The sequence below is a fragment of the Rhinoraja longicauda genome, chromosome 6, assembly GCF_053455715.1.
Source record: "Rhinoraja longicauda isolate Sanriku21f chromosome 6, sRhiLon1.1, whole genome shotgun sequence".
Taxonomy (NCBI): Eukaryota; Metazoa; Chordata; class Chondrichthyes; order Rajiformes; family Arhynchobatidae; genus Rhinoraja; species Rhinoraja longicauda.
In genome coordinates, this window is record NC_135958.1 from 64839619 (window position 1) to 64860776 (window position 21158).

General features: G+C 41.9%; 1 protein-coding gene across 5 annotated transcripts in view; it reads left to right on the forward strand.

Moving 5' to 3' along the window:
* cacna1g (calcium channel, voltage-dependent, T type, alpha 1G subunit) overlaps nt 1-21158 on the forward strand; it is a 219650-nt gene that overhangs the window by 59865 nt on the left and 138627 nt on the right. For all 5 annotated transcript variants that reach the window (XM_078401171.1, XM_078401174.1, XM_078401172.1 and 2 more), the window contains exon 8: nt 178-548. In XM_078401171.1, the coding sequence (XP_078257297.1) occupies nt 178-548 (371 nt within the window). The remainder of the gene's footprint in view (nt 1-177; nt 549-21158) is intronic.

Genomic DNA, 21158 nt, shown 5'->3' on the forward strand with positions numbered 1-21158 from the left:
TGGCAACTTTTAATCCCATGAAATATCATCAACTGAAGAAGTTAAATTGTTCATCTGAATGTTTCTGGGGCTTTTGGGAATTTGTTTTGAGGTTTTTTTTTTGCATTTTGTTTTCTACATTCCTTTTTTCAAAATAAAAAGATCAAATGTGATTTTCTTTCCTTCCCCCACCCGCAGGCCCTTGTAAAGGATCCTGCAAATTGTCTGGTCACTGCTTACCTTATAGCTCTCCCAGTGGAACAGCTGACATTCTGAACTGCGATCCACAGAGCTGTCCCATCTGCATCAGCAGCAATGAATCCAAGATGACGGACAATGAAACGTTGGATTCCGAGAGTGACGGTGTGTATGAGTTCACCCAGGATGCCCAGTACAATGACCAACGAGATCCTCAACGCAAACAACCCAGAGCAAAGAAATGCTGGGCACTTTGGAACATGGTCAGCAACACCTGTCGCAAAATTGTCGACAGCAAATATTTTGGTCGAGGAATAATGATCGCTATTCTCATCAACACACTGAGCATGGGGATTGAATACCATGAACAGGTAGGGCAGAATAAGTTACTCAAAACTCATCTTGTTAAGTTTTTATCTTATTTACAGTATTGAGTCATTTTGCAGTTCCATTTCAGTGCTGTGTTCTGGAAATTCGATGATAGATTGAGCACAATGTTATAAATATTGTGTCAAAAAAAGTCTCTTTGGAGAAAAGGCTTGGAGGAGTGGCACACATAGCAGGTGACAGGAATATGTCCAACTCTAAGCAAACAATCAGAAATGAAAACCTTTCAAGCAGATATTTAAAAATTTAAAGTGTTGGTTTAAATCGAAGGTAGACACAAGGTGCTGGAGTAACTCAGCGGGACACGCAGCATCTGGTTTAAGGATTTAAGATATAAAGTTGGACCAGTCAGCATTCAGGCCAGGCACAATATATTTTGTTTCCCAGAAACAACTAAGGTTGAAGTCAGACAGATGGTACAGGTTGATAGGTGGTACAGACATGTGGTGCAGGTTGAACACCATTTTCCGACACCATTGGTTTCAGAGCCTTTCTGGATTATCCGGGCCAGCAGAGGTCACATTATAATGAAACAACAATACACCCTTGGTCCACTCCCGTGTCTCTAAAGCACCATGGAGTGCCAGAAACTTAAACAAAACAAATATAAAATGTAAACAGAATGTGAATGTAATGACCTAAAGGGGGGGGGGGGGGGAGGGGTAGTGTGGAGAGGGTGGATGGAGGGGGGAGGGGGAGGGGGGATGGGGGGAGGGAGGGGGGGATGCGGGGAGGGGGTGAGGGGGGACCGCCGACAGCAAGAAACAGCAGCAGGTGAGAGGGACTCACAGGTGCACCTGGCAAGTCGGGAGTGGGGTCGGAAGCCGAGCTATAAACAGCCAGGGAGACGGTAGAAGCCGGGGATTGGTTGGCAGATCATTACATTCACATTCAGTTTACAATGCCATCTGAGGCAGCTCAGGGGATTTCAACTGAACTCTTGTAATTTTGTCCAGATTATAGGGGGAGGGGGTGGAGGGTGGACCATCAGTTGCCGGAAAATGAGTGTTCGACCTGTACTGTCCTTATTCGTTCTGCTAGCAGGTAGAATTTCATCTGAAAACAGAGGAATACCGTGATTTCTAATGGCAGTTGATGACAAATTAGGAAGTGTGTAAAGGAATACAAAAACAAAGGTTGAATTTATGTTTGAATGCTCATACAATGTGATCGAGCTGACATCAGTCCCAGGCACCAAAATTGCTTTGAGGATCAACTCTCTTGGTTCCTGTTTAAATTCTTAGACTGTTAGTAATTGCTGTATTTCGGAACAGTCTTTGAACGTTTTGTTTGAGTCGGGAATCAAACATGAATACTTTCAACTGCAATTATGTAGCATGCACACTTTGAGGAATTATTACTTACAATTCTGACGCTCCAACTCTCTGTCCTGCTTTAGGAAGCTACTTTAAATCTAGCTCTTTGACCAAGCTTTTAGTCACCTGTCCCCGTTGGCTCAGTATCAAATTCTATATTATTATGCTCATGTAAATTATCTAGGGGTGTTTTATTACACTAATTGGACTATAATTTCAGTTGTTAATGCATGAATGAACAGGTTTGCTTTATGTATCGCTTGTGAATCAAGGGAATGTGAGAATCTAGTGCGCACACACAATTAACAATGATGGATGAGAGAGCTTGGCTGAGGCCACTGAGGCTACACCTGTGTCACATTTGCAGAAGTGCAATTGTTCAGAGGCAGTTTGAACCTGACCAAAATGACTTTGTCAATAAAGGTCCCTGGCTTCCTTTAAATACATAATGTCCTTAAGTAAAATTTGGCATGATATATTGGATCGCCGCTACCTGAATTAAGTGAGTAGCCCCTTAATATAAATTTCCATTATTACCTTTAGTTTAGAAATGCAGCATTGAAACAGGCCCTTTGGCCCTCCAAGTCCATGCCGACCATCGATCACCTGTTTGCACTAGTTCTGTTATCCAAATTTCTGATCCACTCCCTACGCATTAGGGGCAATTTTGCAGAGGCCAATTCACCTAACACCTGCTTATCTTTGGGATGTGAGAGAATACTGGAGCACCCAGAGGAAACCCACACGGTCGCAGGGAGAATGTGCAAACTCCACACAGACAGCACCCGAGGTCAGGATCGAACCCAGCTCTCTGGTATGGTGGCAGCTTTACCAGCTGCGCCAGTGTGCCGCCCGTCATTCTTGTTGTCCATTTTTTTAAAGTGATCTGCATTTTGTGATGGCTGTGAAACGATAGAAAGATCCAAAGATCCAGTGATGTTTATGCCATCGACGTCCCTTACACAAGCTCAGCTGCTCAACAGCAAAGAGGTTCCCTGGTGTCTAGCAGCCAGATGGCAAGTTAGCCGAGCAACTGCTTCAGAACAGCTCACAGACAGCAATCCATTGAGGAAACTGCACAACTTTCATCTCGCCTTACAAACTCAATGCAGGAAAGTAAATAAGTATTGGATAGGAAATTAAAAATAAGGTTCAAATTGAAATAATTGAAAGATTAAATGCATTATATCTTGAATTATTTATGTAAGATAATTAAAAATAACTCAGCCAGTAATTCAGCTGATCTTAGCTGACATTTTTGTTATCAAAGTACTTTTTCTTTGGTGATCCCCCAACCATATCCAAACCCAAAACCTGAGCTTCTGATTTTCAACACCTACCTCCACTCCACCCCAGTGGAAGGTGTAAAGTTTCATCCCTGCCTTTGCCCAACCTTAGACTCAACCCTGACTCCCACTGGTGGTTTACCATGGCTGCCAACCAATGCCAAAAAGGCCTCAAATTAGCTTCTTTAGGAATAAAAGAATAGGTGTAGACTATTTAGCTTTTCAGGCCCAATACTCTGCTCTATGAGATCGCTGCTGATCTGTGTACTAACAAGATGACATTGGATAACCATCTTGACAACTCCGTACACCATGAACATTAGAACTATGCCGAAGCTTGGTTATAGGATGGCTAGTCCTGGAGATTTGTAGTCACTATAATTATATGTTATCTGATCCTATAGCTGCTGTATCCAGTGATCACATCCATTTGGTAATATCATGCAGAACAAATTAACCAGACCATCTTCCCTGATGGGGGAGGGTTACAGGAGGAAGCTGAGATGGATCAACTCCTCAATTTTCCTGGCTAAACATGGCTGCAAATGCTTCAGTCTTTTGCATTTAGCACTAAGATACAGGGCTGCTCTGCAACCTCACAGTGCCAGAGTAGGAAGTTTGATCCTGACCTCAGGTGCTATCTGTGAGTCTATTGCAAGTTCTCCCTGTGACCACGTGGGTTTCCTCCGAGTGCACCAGTTTCCTCTCACATTCCAAAGACGTGCAAGTTTGTCGGCTAATTGGCTTCTGTAAAGAAAATGCCCCTAAATGTGTAGGGAGTCGATGAGAAAGTGGGATAACACAGAACTAGCATGGTCAGTGGTTGGCGTGGATTCGGTGGCCCAAAGGGCATCCCTAAACTAAACTAAACTTCTCACCTCTTTATACCCTAGGTTCACTAGGTTAATTCCCGGAATGGCGGGACTGTCGTATGTTGAAAGGCTGGAGCGATTGGGCTTGTATACACTGGAATTTAGAAGGATGAGGGGGGATCTTATTGAAACATATAAGATAATTAGGGGATTGGACACATTAGAGGCAGGAAACATGTTCCCAATGTTGGGGGAGTCCAGAACAAGGGGCCACAGTTTAAGAATAAGGGGTGGGCCATTTAGAACGGAGATGAGGAAGAACTTTTTCAGTCAGAGAGTGGTGAAGGTGTGGAATTCTCTGCCTCAGAAGGCAGTGGAGGCCAGTTCGTTGGATGCTTTCAAGAGAGAGCTGGATAGAGCTCTTAAGGATAGCGGAGTGAGGGGGTATGGGGAGAAGGCAGGAACGGGGTACTGATTGAGAGTGATCAGCCATGATCGCATTGAATGGCGGTACTGGCTCGAAGGGCTGAATGGCCTACTCCTGCACCTATTGTCTATTGTCTATTGTCTACCCTCCTGTACCCTGTACCCTGACTCTCCTGCACCCTCTGCCCTGTAATGTCGACTATCCCTTTGACTCCACAAATGCTGCTTGACCGGTTGAGTTCCTCCAGTAGTTTTGTTTTTAATGCTCCAGTTTCCACCATCTGCAGTATCTCTTGTGTCCCTTGAAAATGGATTTGAAATAAAATGCTCGAAGTACACTTCCTTGCTTCATCTTGTAAATTCAGACGAAAAACAATATCTTGAGTGAAAAATGGATTTAAAAGGACCCACAGACGTCCTATTATATAACTTGTATACGTTAATCGATGTTTATAACTGGCAGCCAGGAATTTTGGAATGGGGACAAATCACTCCAAAGGGAGTTAGACTTCAATGAAATATGAGTGGCAAAGAAGCATTTATAGCCGTTTGTTCATGTCTGAGAATTTGTGCACAGAGATTGCAGTACAAATGCATTTTGTGATTGGTAATGGAAACTGCAGCCAGAAAGCCCCATCAAAAGAGTGGTAATTAGGTGGTTAATGAGCCACACAAAAGGAGGTACATGATCCTTGTGGACTAGTAGCTTGTTTACTTGTGCCAGAGTGGCAAATCTGTACTACTTCCAGATTAACAGCATAATCAATCACGTTTTCTCTAGCCAACTATAAGTGTGCAGTAGGAACTGGGTAACAAAGTACAGTCTCTTAGCTTCCAACAATCAAATTTACATTCAGCCATGGACTGATATAGTCAAGATCTCTTTGGGAGATACATCTAAAACCTAGGTAAAGGTGTTGTTAGAACCTGGATTCCAAGCAAGCCAACAAGCACCAAGTGTCACTGCATTGTAAGGTGTTGTAAAGTTGCCAAGTTGCTGAGGGATATTCCTTTAAACTTGAGCTGGAATAGCCAGGTGAGGCAGAGGTTCACCTGCCCTCCTCCAACCTCATCTATTGTATCCGCTGCTCTAGATGTCAACTTCTTTACATCGGCAAAACCAAACGCAGGCTCGGCGATTGTTTCGCTCAACACCTTCACTCAGTCCGCCTTAACCAACCTGATCTCCCGGTGGCTGAGCACTTCAACTCCCCCTCCCACTCCCAGTCTGACCTTTCCGTCATGGGCCTCCTCCAGTGCCATAGTGAGGCCCACCGGAAATTGGAGGAACAGCATCTCATATTTCGCTTGGGCAGCTTGCAGCGCAGCGGTATGAACATTGACTTCTCCAACTTTAGATAGTTCCTCTGTCCCTCTCTTTCCCTCCCCCTTCCCAGTTCTCCCTCTATCTTCCTGTCTCCACCTTTATCCTTCCTTTGTCCCGCCCCCTGACATCAGTCTGAAGAAGGGTCTCGACCCGAAACGTCACCCATTCCTTCTCTCCTGAGATGCTGCCTGACCTGCTGAGTTACTCCAGCATATTGTGAAATAAATACCTTCGATTTGTACCAGCATCTGCAGTTATTTTCTTACACATGCAACATGGAAGCATCTGACAAATTCCTTTAGTACCGCCTGTAAATCTAATCTAAACAATACAGTACTTTCCCAGTTCAGATCAGAACATCACAATCCTGAATGCCTTCTGGTTTAAAGTATAGAAATAATTATTGAAGACTATTCTTCAATAACTATTGAAGATCTCTTCTTTGATGGCAGTAAAACAAAATGAAGCTTTGATGATTTCCCTTCAGAAAGTATTTGCAAGAGCACTAAATACCTTCTGTCCCAGTAATATCAACTTTTGTCTCTAATCAAAACACTTACTCCAATGACCTCCAAGCAATCTAAGGAAAGATGTGTCAGTTTTGGAGTTTACGATTTTATTGAATTTTCTCTCAATGAAACATGTGATATCCAAAGTAGTTCTAAAGCTTGGTTGAGGGGAACTTCAGATACAGATTCACTAGCCTCATCATCCTAGGAAGAAAATTATATGTCAGTGACCTCAGAGGAATCATATTCATAATCTTCTTCAAGTAAGAAGACGTTTCTGAATGTGGTTCTTTCGAGGGCTTCCTGCTCTGTAGTGCATGGAAAGTCATCACAAGGTTCTAGCATCTCAACGCCTCTCCTTCCAGTAATTGAATAGCTGCTTCGTAAATCACAGTAATGATTCCACCTGCCTTCCACATGATCTTCACCAGATGGCAACCTAAGGAAAATGCAGAGAGCAGCATCAATAAGTATAGGCAGGCATTTTTGACCTAACAAAAGCCTTTAACTATGTCAATCGTGAAATTGGTATGGGCCTAAAGGGGAAAATGGGACAAGCTGAAATGGAATCTTTTGGTCAACATGGATGAGTTGGTCCAAAAGGCCTATTTCCATGCTATATGCTCTATGTCTCCGAAATATGGGAAGAATCCTTGTTAGATTTGGCAGCATTTGATCTCAGTTTGTATGCCACATAATAGCACATGAACTTTAATTATATATAATGGATCCTCTGCAGAATTAATCCTATTGTAGGCTGGCATCAAGAAAGGCTGAATAAGCATAGATACTTTCCTCAGTATTTCTTTTCATTCAATTGCACTTCATCTCCAACAAGCTTCCCAATGGTTATTAAAATTTGCAGCAGGATAGTTATCAAAAATTGCGACAAGATCTCAATCATTTGGGCAGGTGGATTGAAGAATGGTCAGTGGAGTTTAATAAAGATAAATGCACAGTATTGCATTTTGGGAAGTCTAACCAGGGCAGGACCTGCACAGTGAATGGTAGGGCTCTGGGGAGTGTTGTAGAGCAGAGGGATCATGGAGTACATGGTTCCTTGAAAGTGGAATAACAGGGAGATATGGTGTCAAGAAGGCAGGTACATGGATAGGAAAGGATTAGAAGGATTCTGCAAAATGCAGGTAGGTGGGACTAATGTACAGAGGGCATCTTGGTTGGCGTGGGAAAATTATACCGTAAGGTCTGTTTCCATGCTGTATGACCATGACTCAGTGGAGTGAAGCTAACAGACAGGAAGAAAGGAAAAATGTTCAGCTTCCATCACCTGCACTCTCGGACCAAGGTCACTACAACTTTAGCCATTGTGCTGGAGTGCATCAGTGATGTTTGCGTATGTGTACATTCAGTTAGTCAAGCTCCAAATCATCCATAACTTGTTTACTGAAGTGCATAAGGAAGTGCCTTACACTTAAGAACCTCAATAAAGGTCCTCCAGTGACCTGCCCCTGCTGTACAATACTATTCACACTCCCCCCAACAGAGAGGTCCACACTGTTTCCTCGAAAACATGGACTACTTTCAATATTTCAGAGACACTTTTCAGCAAAGGCAGAAATTCATGACATCATCTCGGGCAACGGCACAGCTTTTGACGATTTGTGGAATATAATTCTCAGAAATCCTGACCTAATTTTCTACCAAGCCGTAGTTCCCCCACTCTTCTGTATACAGGTGCACCAAAGCAGTGGAGAGCAACCTCTTCTTTCTCTACAAAATCCTTCAAATCCTAAATGTCTATGTTCATTCCCTGGCCAACAATCCCAGAATTGAAGCTCGAAAGATATTGAGTCAGTTCACAATATATTGATGGATTGAGCATGTCTTGCATCTGACTCCCAAAACAGGCATCTGACTCAGAGATTACCATGTGGACAGAGGAAACATTTCAAGGCTATTCTCAAAATCACTGTAGAAAAAAAACTAATGGCATCATAGATTTGTGGGATCTGTGGCTGTTGACTGCTTATAATGGAGAAAAGGCACTGATTATAGAACCTCATCTCTTCATCAGCAGAAAACCTGACAGGAAAAGCAAGTGGCGCATCTCAAGCTGCCCACCTGCCTGGTAAAATATCACCTGCCACACTTATGGTTGAGGTCCATATTGCCCTCATCGCCCACTCAAAGCCGACAGAACTAGACGGGAAGCATCCTCAATTCTGAGGGACTATCTGAGAAGAGTTGCTTTGAAGCAACTTGATTTTTAATATGTTTACGGCCTCGCTCTGAAATTATTGTTTCATACCCAAGGCATCAATATATTGTAATTGGAAAGGTAAAAGAACTGACAGGATCATGGTTTCTTGCTTACCTCCTTGAATGAAGAGCAACATGGTAAAGAACGTGGCAAAATAATAAAATAGTTTAGCTTTCAGGCTGAATGTAAACATTTAACCAAACTTTTCTTATGAAGACAGGTGTTATCCTTCTTTTGAGGAACTTAATTAATTCAGTGCAGATGTCCAGTGTATATTGCTGGGATTGTGCTTGCCAATGCATTTAATTACTGTCAATGACAACTTTGCCTGTGGTGCTTGTAATTAATCTTATCTCTGGCTGTGTGGGATGGTGCAATCCCTAGAAACTGTTTTGAAAAGCACTGTCTTCTTAATTCTGTGCGATGGAAAATCAATATCTTCCCTCGTGAAGACCCGGCTATAATGTGAGGATTATGTGGTTTGGAAGGTTATGCGTAGCAGACTCTCACAGCGCATGCATATTAAACATGTATCAAATTGTGTGCGTGCAATAAAGTAGCATCAGGAAACCTCTGAGGTTTGAAAACCTCAATTCCCCTTGTCCTTATCTTTCACCCCACATGCCTCCGCATCCAACACCTTATTCTGCATCATTGATGACACCTTCAATATGACCCCACCACCACAGGTCTTCCCCTTTCCACCCCTTTCCTCTTTCCGCTGTAATTCTTTGGTCCACTCATCCTTTTCCACCCAAAACCATCCCCTCCTTAGGTACTTTCCCCTGCAACCGGAGGAGATGTAACACCTGTCTGTACACCTCCATTCAGGGGCCACAGCAGCCCTTCCAGGTGAGACATAGGTTCACATGCACCTTCTCTAACCTCATCTAGTGCATTTGATACTCCCAAACTGGCCTCCTTTACATCAGCGAGACCAAGCGTAGACTAGGCGATTGTTTCACCAAACACTTGCGCTCAGTCTGTCAGTGCTTGCTGGATCTACCAGTTGCTAACCATTTTAACTCTCTTTCCCATTCCTGTTCCCATACCGACCATTCGGTCTTGGGCCTTGGAGGAACACCGCCTCATACTCTGCTTGGGTAACTTAGAACCCAACAGTATGAACATTGAACTTCCAATTTTAGAAACTAGCGAACAACTCTCTGTTCTCCCCCTCTTTCCTGTGCTCCACCTGGATGCGCACACATTTCTCCCACTTTTCCGCCACCTTTTCCCCTTCCCCCCATCCCCTTCCACCTACATCCCTTTTTCTCATCTCATGATTCAAGCCTCTCCCCTCCTTACCTTACAACCTTTTATCTCCTTTTCACCCCGGGCCTTTGTCCACCCATCTGTTAATCTACCATCCTCGCCCCAATTCACCTTGTAAGCCCGGCTTTGTGCCGCCCCACCTCTATTGTCAACTTTCTACTACAATCAGTCTGAAGAAGGTTTCCGACCCAAAACATCATCTACCCATATTAGACAATAGACAATAGGTGCAGGAGGAGGCCATTCGGCCCTTCGAGCCAGCACCGCCATTCAATGTGATCATGGTTGATCATTCTCAATCAGTACCCCGTTCCTGCCTTCTCCCCATACCCCCTGACTCCGCTATCCTTAAGTGCTCTATCTAGCTCTCTCTTGAATGCATTCAGAGAATTGGCCTCCACTGCCTTCTGAGGCAGAGAATTCCATAGATTCACAACTCTCTGACTGAATTTTTTTTTCCTCATCTCAGTTCTAAATAGCCTACCCCTTATTCTTAAACTGTGGCCCCTTGTTCTGGACTCCCCCAACATTGGGAACATGTTTCCTGCCTCTAACGTGTCCAACCCCTTAATAATCTTATACGTTTCGATAAGATCTCCATAGATGATGCCTGATCCGCTGAGTTACTCCAGCACTTTGTGCTTTTTGTCAGAAATGTGTCTGTGGTTTCAAACCATGAAACCTGGAAACAGAGGCTCTCACAAGAAACTTTTCGTTACATAAGTTTTGGGCACATTTCTCTTTTATTGAGAACAAGCTTACCGTGCCAGAGACCCGAGTTCAATCCTGGCTACGGGTGCAGTCTGCACGGAGTTTGTACTTCCTCCCTGTGACCACGTGGGTTTCCTCCGGATGCTTCTGTTTCCTTTTTGGAAGAATTTTTGAAAATAGCGAGGAGCAGAATATACCCTATTTATGGGATGTCAATGCCTATACCCAAGGTAACTCAGAAGCATCAGCACGGACCAAGCAGAATGAAGTCTGAACCCACATCTAGTCTGCAGCAGATAGTGAGCGATCCTACATGAAGGATAAACCAACTTGACTTCATCTTCACCAATCTACCTGTTACAGAAACATAGGTCATTAACAGTAGGAATGACCACCCTACCATTCGTGTGAAGACAAAGTCACACAAACCAAGGATACCTTTCATCCTGTTAGGTGGAATGAGCCTCGTGAGAAATATGGTACATTCAGGTAGAACAGATCAGGTAGCTCAAAACTGTGGCACTGTGAGTCAACAGTAGTTGTAGAAATATATTCCTTTGCAGTCTGTAACCTCATGGCCTATAATATCCCTTGCTTGATTATTAGCAGCAAGAAGACCAAAGCAGGTGTAGTGAGGACTCAAGCATGGAATCCTCAATGATGACAGTGCCAAGCATGTGCGTGCCATAGACAGGCTGCGGTATTTGCAATCATATTTAGCCAGATGCGCTAAGTGAATTGTTCTACATATGTGATATGAATATGCCTCCGAGCATTGGATGCAGTGAAAGCTCTGGGACCACACAGCATCACAGCTGTAATACAAGAGATCTTTGCTCCAGGAACAGCCAAGCTGTTTCAGTATAATTACAACCCTGGCATTTCACTAACAATGTGGAAAACTAGCCGGGACAAATCCAATCCAACTAATTACCACCCAGTCAGTCTACTCTCGATCATCAGCAAAGTGGGGGAAGCTGTCATTGATTGTGCTATCAAGCTATTACCCAATAAATGAAAACTACTGAAAAATATGAAAAAAGTTAAACTTCAGAGGTGGGATGAGAGACACCTCTCAGTGTGGCATCACGGAATTCTGGTAAAACTGAAGTCAATAGATATCAAAGGGAAAAGATTGTGCAAAAGCTTTGGGACCAGCCAACCTCTCAGTTCCAATACAGAAGATATTTACTCCAGAAATAGCCAAGAGGTTTCAGTAAAATTAGAACCGTTTCATTTAATCAACTGTATGGAAAACTGGTTAATGGTTGTTGAATGTTAGTCACGGAACTGTACAGCAGGCCCCTCAGGCCATCTTGTAAATGCCGATCAAGTGGGCATTCTTGACAAGTCCCAATTGCCTTCATTTGTGCTGTAGTTCTCTAAGCCCTTCCTCTCAATCCACATCAGTACAAATGTCATTTAAAAATCAGAATTGTATCTGTTTCTATAGCTTCCTGGCAGCTCACTCCAGATATTGACGACCTGCTGAGTGAAGAAGTTGCCCATAAGGACCCCCTTAAATCTCAACCCTCTCTCATTAAGCCTATGTCCTTTAGTTTTAGAACCGTCTATCTTGGAAAGAGACTGTTCATTTTATCCATGCCCATCATGATCTTTTACATCTCAGTAAGGTCATCCCACAATCTCCAATGCTCCAAAGAAAAAAATTCTCAGCCTATCCAACCTACCTCTCTAACTCAAGCCTGCAAGCCCAGGTAACATCCTGGTAAGTCACTTTTGCACCCTTTCCAACTTAATGACATATTTCCTGTACCTGAGTGACCAGAACTGCATACAGTACTCCAAGTGTGTTCCCACCAGTGACTTGCACAGCTGCAGCATGATGCGCCAACTTCAGTATTCAATACTCTTCCCACAAAAGCAAGCGTGTCAAATACTATCTTTACCACCCTGTCATGGGCCTCGAAAGCAGCTCCCTACCTTCTCAAGGACAACTAAAGATGGGCAACAAAATATTGGTCTTACCAACAATGACCACAGCCAATGTGTATTCAAAAAAGTGTCATTGGCTTCTCTTTAACTACATTTTGGGCCAAATTGTGTCAGATCACTGTGGCTGCTTGGTTTTGAACAACTTTGAGGCCTGAGTTTAGCAGCGTTCCCAAGAATAACAATCAAACCTCTCGATGCTGCATCCATAAGCCAAACCCACAGCACCACCGATATGGCTTTTGACAGGTTAAGTTGTCAACGGCCTCTTTTATTGATTTTAAGTGTTTCATTCGTATGTACAGAGGTACATTAGATGCCATGGCTCCAGCTTGTTAAACTATGGAACCCACCTGGAATTAGTGGCTCCAGAGCAGAGCGAGAAATAAAATATTTCCCTATTTGATCTCCAGTGCTTTCTATACTTCCACACTGAAGATACACAAAGGAAGAACAATCAGAGCATGCTGATGAATGCACTGCATTGAGCATGTGATTTTCCATGGAATCTTAAGCAAGCCATCAGTGTGATCCAATTCATTCCACATTAGACTCACCATGCTCCCTGTATTTGCTCAGCCACTGAAGCTGCATGTCTTATCTATTTCTATTATTAATTCAGGTACAATTATAATTTTTTTATCTGCTTTTTACAGTATGTATCACAGCTTGTCGCATTCGCACTATTTTATCCAATCAACCTTCCTAAATCTGTTGATCAGTAACGATGTTACATAGTTGTGAAGACTCCCATTTGCTCACATTGATGGCATTAACTTAGTCATGTTAAGCTGCTTTGTGCATCTTTAGCACAAACTCATTTCCTCCAGTTGCTCCTGCCCTTTCTTAAAGGCTTAATGAACCAACATCTCTTTATTAGTTCCCGACAATGTGGCTGTTCTTCTCTGTGATTATTGGTTTGCTACTTATCTGTTAGATATTACATTAGCATACAAGGCCTTTTGAGTTAGACTTGGAAAACTGATCAAGTGTATATATAATTTTCAGTTATTTCCAACTCCTGAAGTAACTAGGCCATCAAGACCACCTCCAACACTGTCTCCCACAATACAATCAAATGATCTGCTTTCACTCTGTATGAATATACAGTATGACATAATAGACAATAGACAATAGACAATAGGTGCAGGAGTAGGCCATTCGGCTCTTCGAGCCAGCACCACCATTCAATGTGATCATGGCTGATCATTCTCAATCAGTACCCCGTTCCTGCCTTCTCCCCATACCCCCTGACTCCGCTATCCTTAAGAGCTCTATCTAGCTCTCTCTTGAATGCATTCAGAGACTTGGCCTCCACTGCCTTCTGATAATATTCTGGGAATTAAATAAAGTTCCTGGTCTGTGGGGCACAGTTCTGCATCAACAAAATGTTCTTAACTGGAAATTGAAACCTAAACATTGGTGCCAATGGCACCTTTTTATACGTGCAGCTCATGTCAGACGCTTCCTAAAGTATGTTAGAATGCAGTCACCGCTTTTTCTGGTTGAAGTCATGCCAGTTGCATGGGCATTTCCACAGGCTATTCACCATAGTACAGCTGACAATTTTCCAGTGTCATTTGTAGATGTGATGCTGTCAGCAATGCATTCAACAGTCATCACTGCCTCACGTTGAAAAAATAAGTAATAATGTGTAATCTATGACCTTTATTTCTAACTCCAAGTAAACCAATGATCAAACCCCTTAGCAATTCAGCTGGGAGGCATGAATCAAGGGCCACTGCTGGGACACTGATTTGTTGAACTCTGCATGTGTCAATTTGAGTTTTTGGTGCTCTGCATGTTTGTTACGTCATTACTGGGACTCACAGTGCTTATTGAACTTTCAAAATCATGTACAGCACAGATGTGATCTCCACGAACAACGAGACTGTGTCTGCGAGGCTGTTGGTCGGGATTCAGGGTAAAGCCAAACGCATTCAAAGACTTGCTCCCACAACCCTTACGTTTTCCCTCACCTCTATGGGTATCTCTGTCCTGTGGCTGCCAGGAGGAGAGTTCCTTAAAGGCGTGATTGATTTCCCAGACATCTTGAAATGCAAAGACACAGCAGCTGTGATCGAGAGGTGTGCATGTTATATTTTACAGAGTAATCAGGGGTAAAAAACGTGCCGTGATAATTTAAAGTTAAGTTCTTTCACTTTGCAGTCATTTGGAGATCCTCTCAATGGTCATTAACACTAAAACCAGCATCAGGTGGTTTAGTGCAGCAAATAAGGATGAGTTCCAACTTCGAGACATGAGCTAGTACATTTATCACAGTATTTTATATCAGCTTTTGCCATTTACTTGGCTTTTTCTATTTGACGTTTATTAACATTTGCTCACAACTGAATTATTTCGGGTCGACTATAATTTAAACCCACTATCTTGTATCTTAAAATAATATGATTATGGTTACAATCTCCAGGGCTGCATTAAAATCCCAGACATCATTAGATGTCATCCACACTTGGACTGGATCAAATCCACATGATTGCAGTTCCTGCCAGAACATACATGTGACAGATTAACTCTACAGTTAAATTGTGTTTGCTTGTAGATGTACTCAAAACATAATGAGTTATTCATTATTCGTTATTCCAAGACAAAGGAGACTGCAAATACTGGAAGCTGGATATTACAGAATGCTGAAAGAACTCAGCAGGCCAAGCTGCATCCGTTGAGGCAGAAAGGTGCAAGTTAGCATTTTGGGTCGAGATCCTAAATCAGAGAGGTGACCAATGAGAGAATAAAACCCGGGTGGACAGTTGAGTGTATGGGGGGAAGAACAGGGAATGTGGGCTACCTGAAAGTGGAAAGTTCGATGTTCATACTGTTAGGCTGTAGACCAGCCAAGCAGAATATGAGATGTGGTTCTTCCAATTTGTATTTGACCTCTCCATAGCTATGGAGAAGGCCAAGGACAGACAGGTCAGTGTGGGAAGGGGAACGAGAGTTAAAATGACATGTAACTAGAATCTCAAGATGGCTATTGAGGACAGAGTGCAGTTGCTCGACAAAATGGTCACCTAGTCTACACTTGGTTCCTCCATTGTGGAGAAGGTGACATCGATAGCACTGAATGCAATAGAATAGATTGGAAAAGATGCAGGTATGTCTCCATCTGAAAGGGGTGTTTAGGTTCCTGGGTTGGTGATGAGGGAGAAGGATGTTACACCTCCTACTGCTGCAGAGGGAAGTGCCAGAGGATAGTGAGGGAGTGATGACCTAACCAGGGAATCACGAAGAGAGTGGGCCCTGTGGAAAGTAGGAAGGGCGGCAGAGGAGAAAATGTGACTGGTAGGGGGATCACCTTGGAGCTGGCAGAAATGGCAGAGGCTGCTGTATTGGATGCAGAGGGTAGTGGGGTAAAAGGTGTTCAGTTTGCGCAGAGGGGGATAGTGAGAACAGGCACATGGGAAAAGGAGGAACTGTGAATGAGGACGTGAATATTCCAATATATCTCTATCAACTATGGCGCCATTGTTCTACACATTCCCAATTATTGCAACTCTATTTTCCACATAAGTAGGTCTTAGATTTAACATAGAACACAGAGCATAGATCAGTGCAGCACAAGAACAGGCCCTTAGAAAGGCCGGAACGGTCTTCTTTAAAGAGAAAACAGGGGAGATCTGATGGAAGTACATAAAATGATGAAGTTGTTAGTGGAAGGTTGTTCTCTTTGGTAGGGGAGAGAGGGATCAAATGCCAGAGGTTATAGGTACAAAATAAAAGGGCCGAGAATTAAGAGATTAACAAGATCAATATTTTTATACAACTTGAGATTAGAATCTGGAATGCATTGCCTGCAGATGTGGTGTCGGCAAGTTCCATTGTGGTCTTTAGCAGAGAATTCGATAACTATATAATTTGGGCGGCACGGTAGCGCAGCGGTAGAGTTGCTGCTTTACAGCGAATGCAGCGCCGGAGACTCAGGTTCGATCCTGACTACGGGTGCTGCACTGTAAGGAGTTTGTACGTTCTCCCCGTGACCTGCGTGGGTTTACTCCGAGATCTTCGGTTTCCTCCCACACTCCAAAGACGTACAGGTATGTAGGTTAATTGGCTGGGTAAAATGTTAAAATAATTGTCCCCAGTGGGTGTAGGATAATGTTAATGTACGGGGATCACTGGGCGGCACGGACTTGGAGGGCCGAAAAGGCCTGTTTCCGGCTGTATGTATATGATATGATATGATGATATAAAGTGTGCAAAAATTTATAAACTTACAGGGAAGAGGATGGAACTAATGAAGTGCTTTGGTAGATTCTGTGCAGACACAAGAGGCCGAATAGCCTTCCACTGTGGACGGCTTGATTGAAATCATGTCTAGTCTTGATGGTTTAGCACACAATAAAAAGCGTTCCACTATACATTTGTACACGTAACAATGATAAACTAAATAATAAATAATAAAATAATTTAGTGCTGCAACCTATTCTATGATTGTACTGCATAATAGGCCAGCAGGGGGGTGCTGCACAATGGCTGCCTCGCCAACGGTCTTGTTTGTCTTTTTCCTTCTTTGTGCTTTTAGTTTGTTGTAAAATTTATCTTTAGTGGGAGGAAAGGAGGAAAGAAGATAAGACTTTATTGCCTTCCATCACAGTGGGGAATGTGGAGAAGCTGCTGTGATGGATGTTTATGCCAAATTTTTATGTAGTCGTGTGTCTTGTTGCTTTTTTGGTCTGACGGTTTGACAAACCAAATTCCTCGTAAGTTGCAAAAAATGCTTGGCTCATAAATTACGATTATGATTATGATTATGTGTAAGAAAATAACTGCAGATGCTGGTACAAATCGAAGGTATTTATTCACAAAATGCTGGAGTAACTCAGCAGGTCAGGCAGTTCTCCTGAGATGCTGCCTGACCTGCTGAGTTACTCCAGCATTTTGTGAATGATTATGATTATGATATTTACTTATGTAACATCAGTGACTGCATATCTTGTAAAGTACTCATTCTATGTAAAAATGTTATTTGAATATGTTTAATTTTTTCCGTTTCTGTTAACACCTGATAATTGACTTCTATTTGAACATCACATAAACCACAGCTTGTAATTAAGTGTCACAGTTTCTCGTGTTGTGCTAATTCTGGAAGCACAAAGAACCACAGATGCTGCAATCTTGAGCAAAATACAAAGCTCAGCCACAGACAGAAACACAGAATGCTGCCTGACCTGCTGAATTACTCCAGCACTTTCTGTTTTTGCTCTAATTCTGGCAGCACTTTGTCAGCATCTTATCTCATGCTTCCATAGTCTTAAAATCAATGAAAAGGGTAATCCTCAAGTGGCTTAAGTCTATGAATGAGGACACCAAAACAATACTAGATTTAGTCTTCTGTTGCAACCAATCTTGTTACTTCTTCAATATTGGCATCATCGATTGTGGTTTAATAAATAAACTCTTAGAATACACAAACTAATGATAAATAGTGTAAATCATTCTTTAGGATATACGCCTTTCACTTTCCCAGTATTTTAAAATCATTTTGATCCAAATCAGTTATTTGATCTGTGGAAAATCCAACCCCATTGTAATCATAACAATAGTGATCGTGATAAATTCTCAAAGTCATTATACAGTTTAACATTCTATTTCATCCGGATTGTTTAGAAATAAATTCTCCAGTGACATGTGGTCCTGAAAAGGTTTGACAATATTAGGCAGAAATACAGAGAGAGACAATTAGATACTTCATTGAACTCTGTGGCTACCTTGAACTAGGATAATAGCAATGACATTTGTACAAAGTAATTAAACAGGATTGAATTTTGAAGGTACCAATATTTGAACTTCTAGAGTTTCACTGAATTACCCATAGGAGTTGAGAAGAAATATTGCAGCATTTTCTCCCGAGATTTAATATACCGAATAAAGGCATTTGTACAAGGCATCCTCTCCACATCTACACTATCTGGGCCTTTCATTATTCTGTAAGGCAAATTTACAAAATGTTTTTTTCTTAATTCTTTTACACTAATGTCCTGTTTTTGGCACAGTCTTTGTTTTATTTTTTACTGTCTTTCTGAATTTATGTGTAATTTATGTTTATTTTTGTTTGTTGCGTGGTTTGAGTCTATGCGCCTATGATGCTGTTGCAAGCAAGATTCTTCATTGTACACATGTGCACATGACAATGAAGTCGACTTGATGTTTCTTGATCCATGAGTCTCAAGATTTGTAAACAAGCATAATCGGATATAGAGGCAGTACATCTCTTCACATAAATTAATAAGAGCCTGTGCTCATCTTGTCAAAGAAACAGGATGAGGAAATATATTCTTAACTGAAGAGCAACCATCACTGAGTTGTATGAAAGTAGCATAGGAAGTGTTGTTTTTCCCTGATTCTGCCATTTCTAAAGGGGGGAGAGGATTCAGAAATTGGAGGTGCTAAGGGACAGAAGTACTGATGCAGGGTTCCCAAGAGGTTAATTTGCAGGTTGAGTTGGTTGTAAGGAGGGCAAATACAAGTTTAGCATTCATTTCGAGAGGACAAGAATATAAAAGCAAGGATATAATGCAGAGGCTTTACAAGGTGCTGATCAGACCTCATTTGAAATATTGAGCGATTTTGGGCCCCATATCTGAGGAAGGATTTGCTGGCATTGGAAAGAATCCAGAGGAGGTTTAGGAGAATTATCCCAGGGAATGATTAATTTAGTGTATGAGGAGCATTTGATGGCTCTGGGTCTGCACTCGCTAAAGTTTAGAAGGATGAGGGGGGGATCTCTTCGAAACTTACAGAATAATGAAAGGTCTATATAAGGTGGATGTGGAGAAGATGTTTCCAGAAGTGGGAGAGTGAGGACCTGAGGGCACAGAATAAAATGACGTACCATTAGAATGGAAAGAGGAAGAATGTCTTTAGCAGAGGGTAGTGAATCTGTGGAAATCTGTGAAATTCATTACCACAGATGGCAGTGGAGGCCCAGTCATTGGGTATTTTTAAAGTGGAACTTGATAGGTTCCTAATAGGAATGGTGCCAAAGGTTATGGGAAGAAGGAAGGAGAATGGGGTTGAGATGGAAAAAAATCAACCATGATCAAAATGGCAGAGCAGACTCAATGGGCTGGAATGGCCTAATTCTGCAACTATGTCTATGATCTTATGATTTCTATAATTTTATTGGAACATTGCAAAGTCAATGGATATTTATATCCACCTGAACAAATTAGCATATTGACTGAGTGTGTTTGGAAATTTCCAGACATGTTGTTGGGATACCTGTCTGTAATTGGAAAAAAAATCATTGAGACATAACAGTGCAAATGCTGGAATCTGGAGCTAAAAAAAAAATGGAGGATCGCAATGGATGAGATTGCACATATGGAGAAAAATGAACATTTGACGTTTCAGATCGAGATTGTTTCTGCGGCCTGTAATTTTCCTCCACAGATGCTGCTGGATCCACTAAGTTCATCCAGCGGATTGCTTCTTGGAATAAGTCCATTATTCATTTACAAGATTATTGAAAGACAAAGATAAGATAACTAGGTGCTTGGAGCAGACAAGGGGATGTGTATAGAAGTTGGAATATAGTCAATTGTATAGCCACTTAATTAATCTCTTCAACGTCAGTGTGGTATCCTTGGAATATTGTAGACCTGAAAATCTAAACCTGTCAAGTCAACATTGCAAACTGTTGATTAGACAGTCTGACTCATAATTGGAACCAGAAAAGATAGATCCATAACTGCTATATAGAGTGGCCCTAACAGGACGTCCTTGCACAAGGCCCTTTATTTTAACTCAGAAAATTCCACCTTTCATGCCATGTGCATTTACAGGTTCTTCCTCCATTTGGCCTTAAACATAGGTTGGCAGGATACAGTTTTATAGGAAGAGTGCACCTACATTTTAGTCAAATAGAAATTTGGAGAACAACAAAATATTTGAAATAGGAACCGGAGTGAGCCATTCTTCCTCCATTAAATAATATACTGTCGGCTTAGTAATCTCACATCGGGTTTTTTTTTTGCATTTACCTTGGAATCTGAGTTGGAATATTTGATAGTACGACAGCCTTGGGTACTGTTTATTGTTGGACACTCCTCCTTTTAGTCAAGTCAAGTCAATTTTATTTGTATAGCACATTTAAAAACAACCCACGTTGGGCATGGATCAAAGGAAGCAGAGGTTTTAGCTACTTTAATTTCTTTAACATGCCTACAACTTAAAGCAATTCATTTAACCCCAAAATGTTGCTTGAAAAGATTTCTTGAATACGTAATGGTAGCTGCGGAAATGAGCAACCTGTGATGCAGCTAGCAGCTTGGCTTTTTGCAGCGACTGATTTATGTTTGGCAGTTAAGTGGCCTTTAAAATAAAATTAAGGCAGCCAGAACATACCCATTCTAAGCCCTGAGGCTATTACTGTGACATATTGTCATGAGAATCTAACAGTTGACAGATTGTACCAGAGAGGGATATATTTCGAACGTAACTGGTGCAGAGCAAGTTTATACAATTTTTTCCTACTGTTCCTTCTGGACCAGAAAAGATTAATTATCAAAACAGTACTGACTGTCAACTGAGGGGGCCTTTGAACAACAACATGTTTCACCACTTAGTGAACTGGTTAACAAAAAAATAATTAATTAAATTGAAATTTCAATGACCTGCAAATTGAAGGAACTGTTGAAAAAAAAGGTTTTTGGGGTTTGTTAACTTACATTGATATCCTGTCTCGCATTGACTTATTTGGCCTGATGTAAACAAAGGCAATATAAGGTGTAATCAG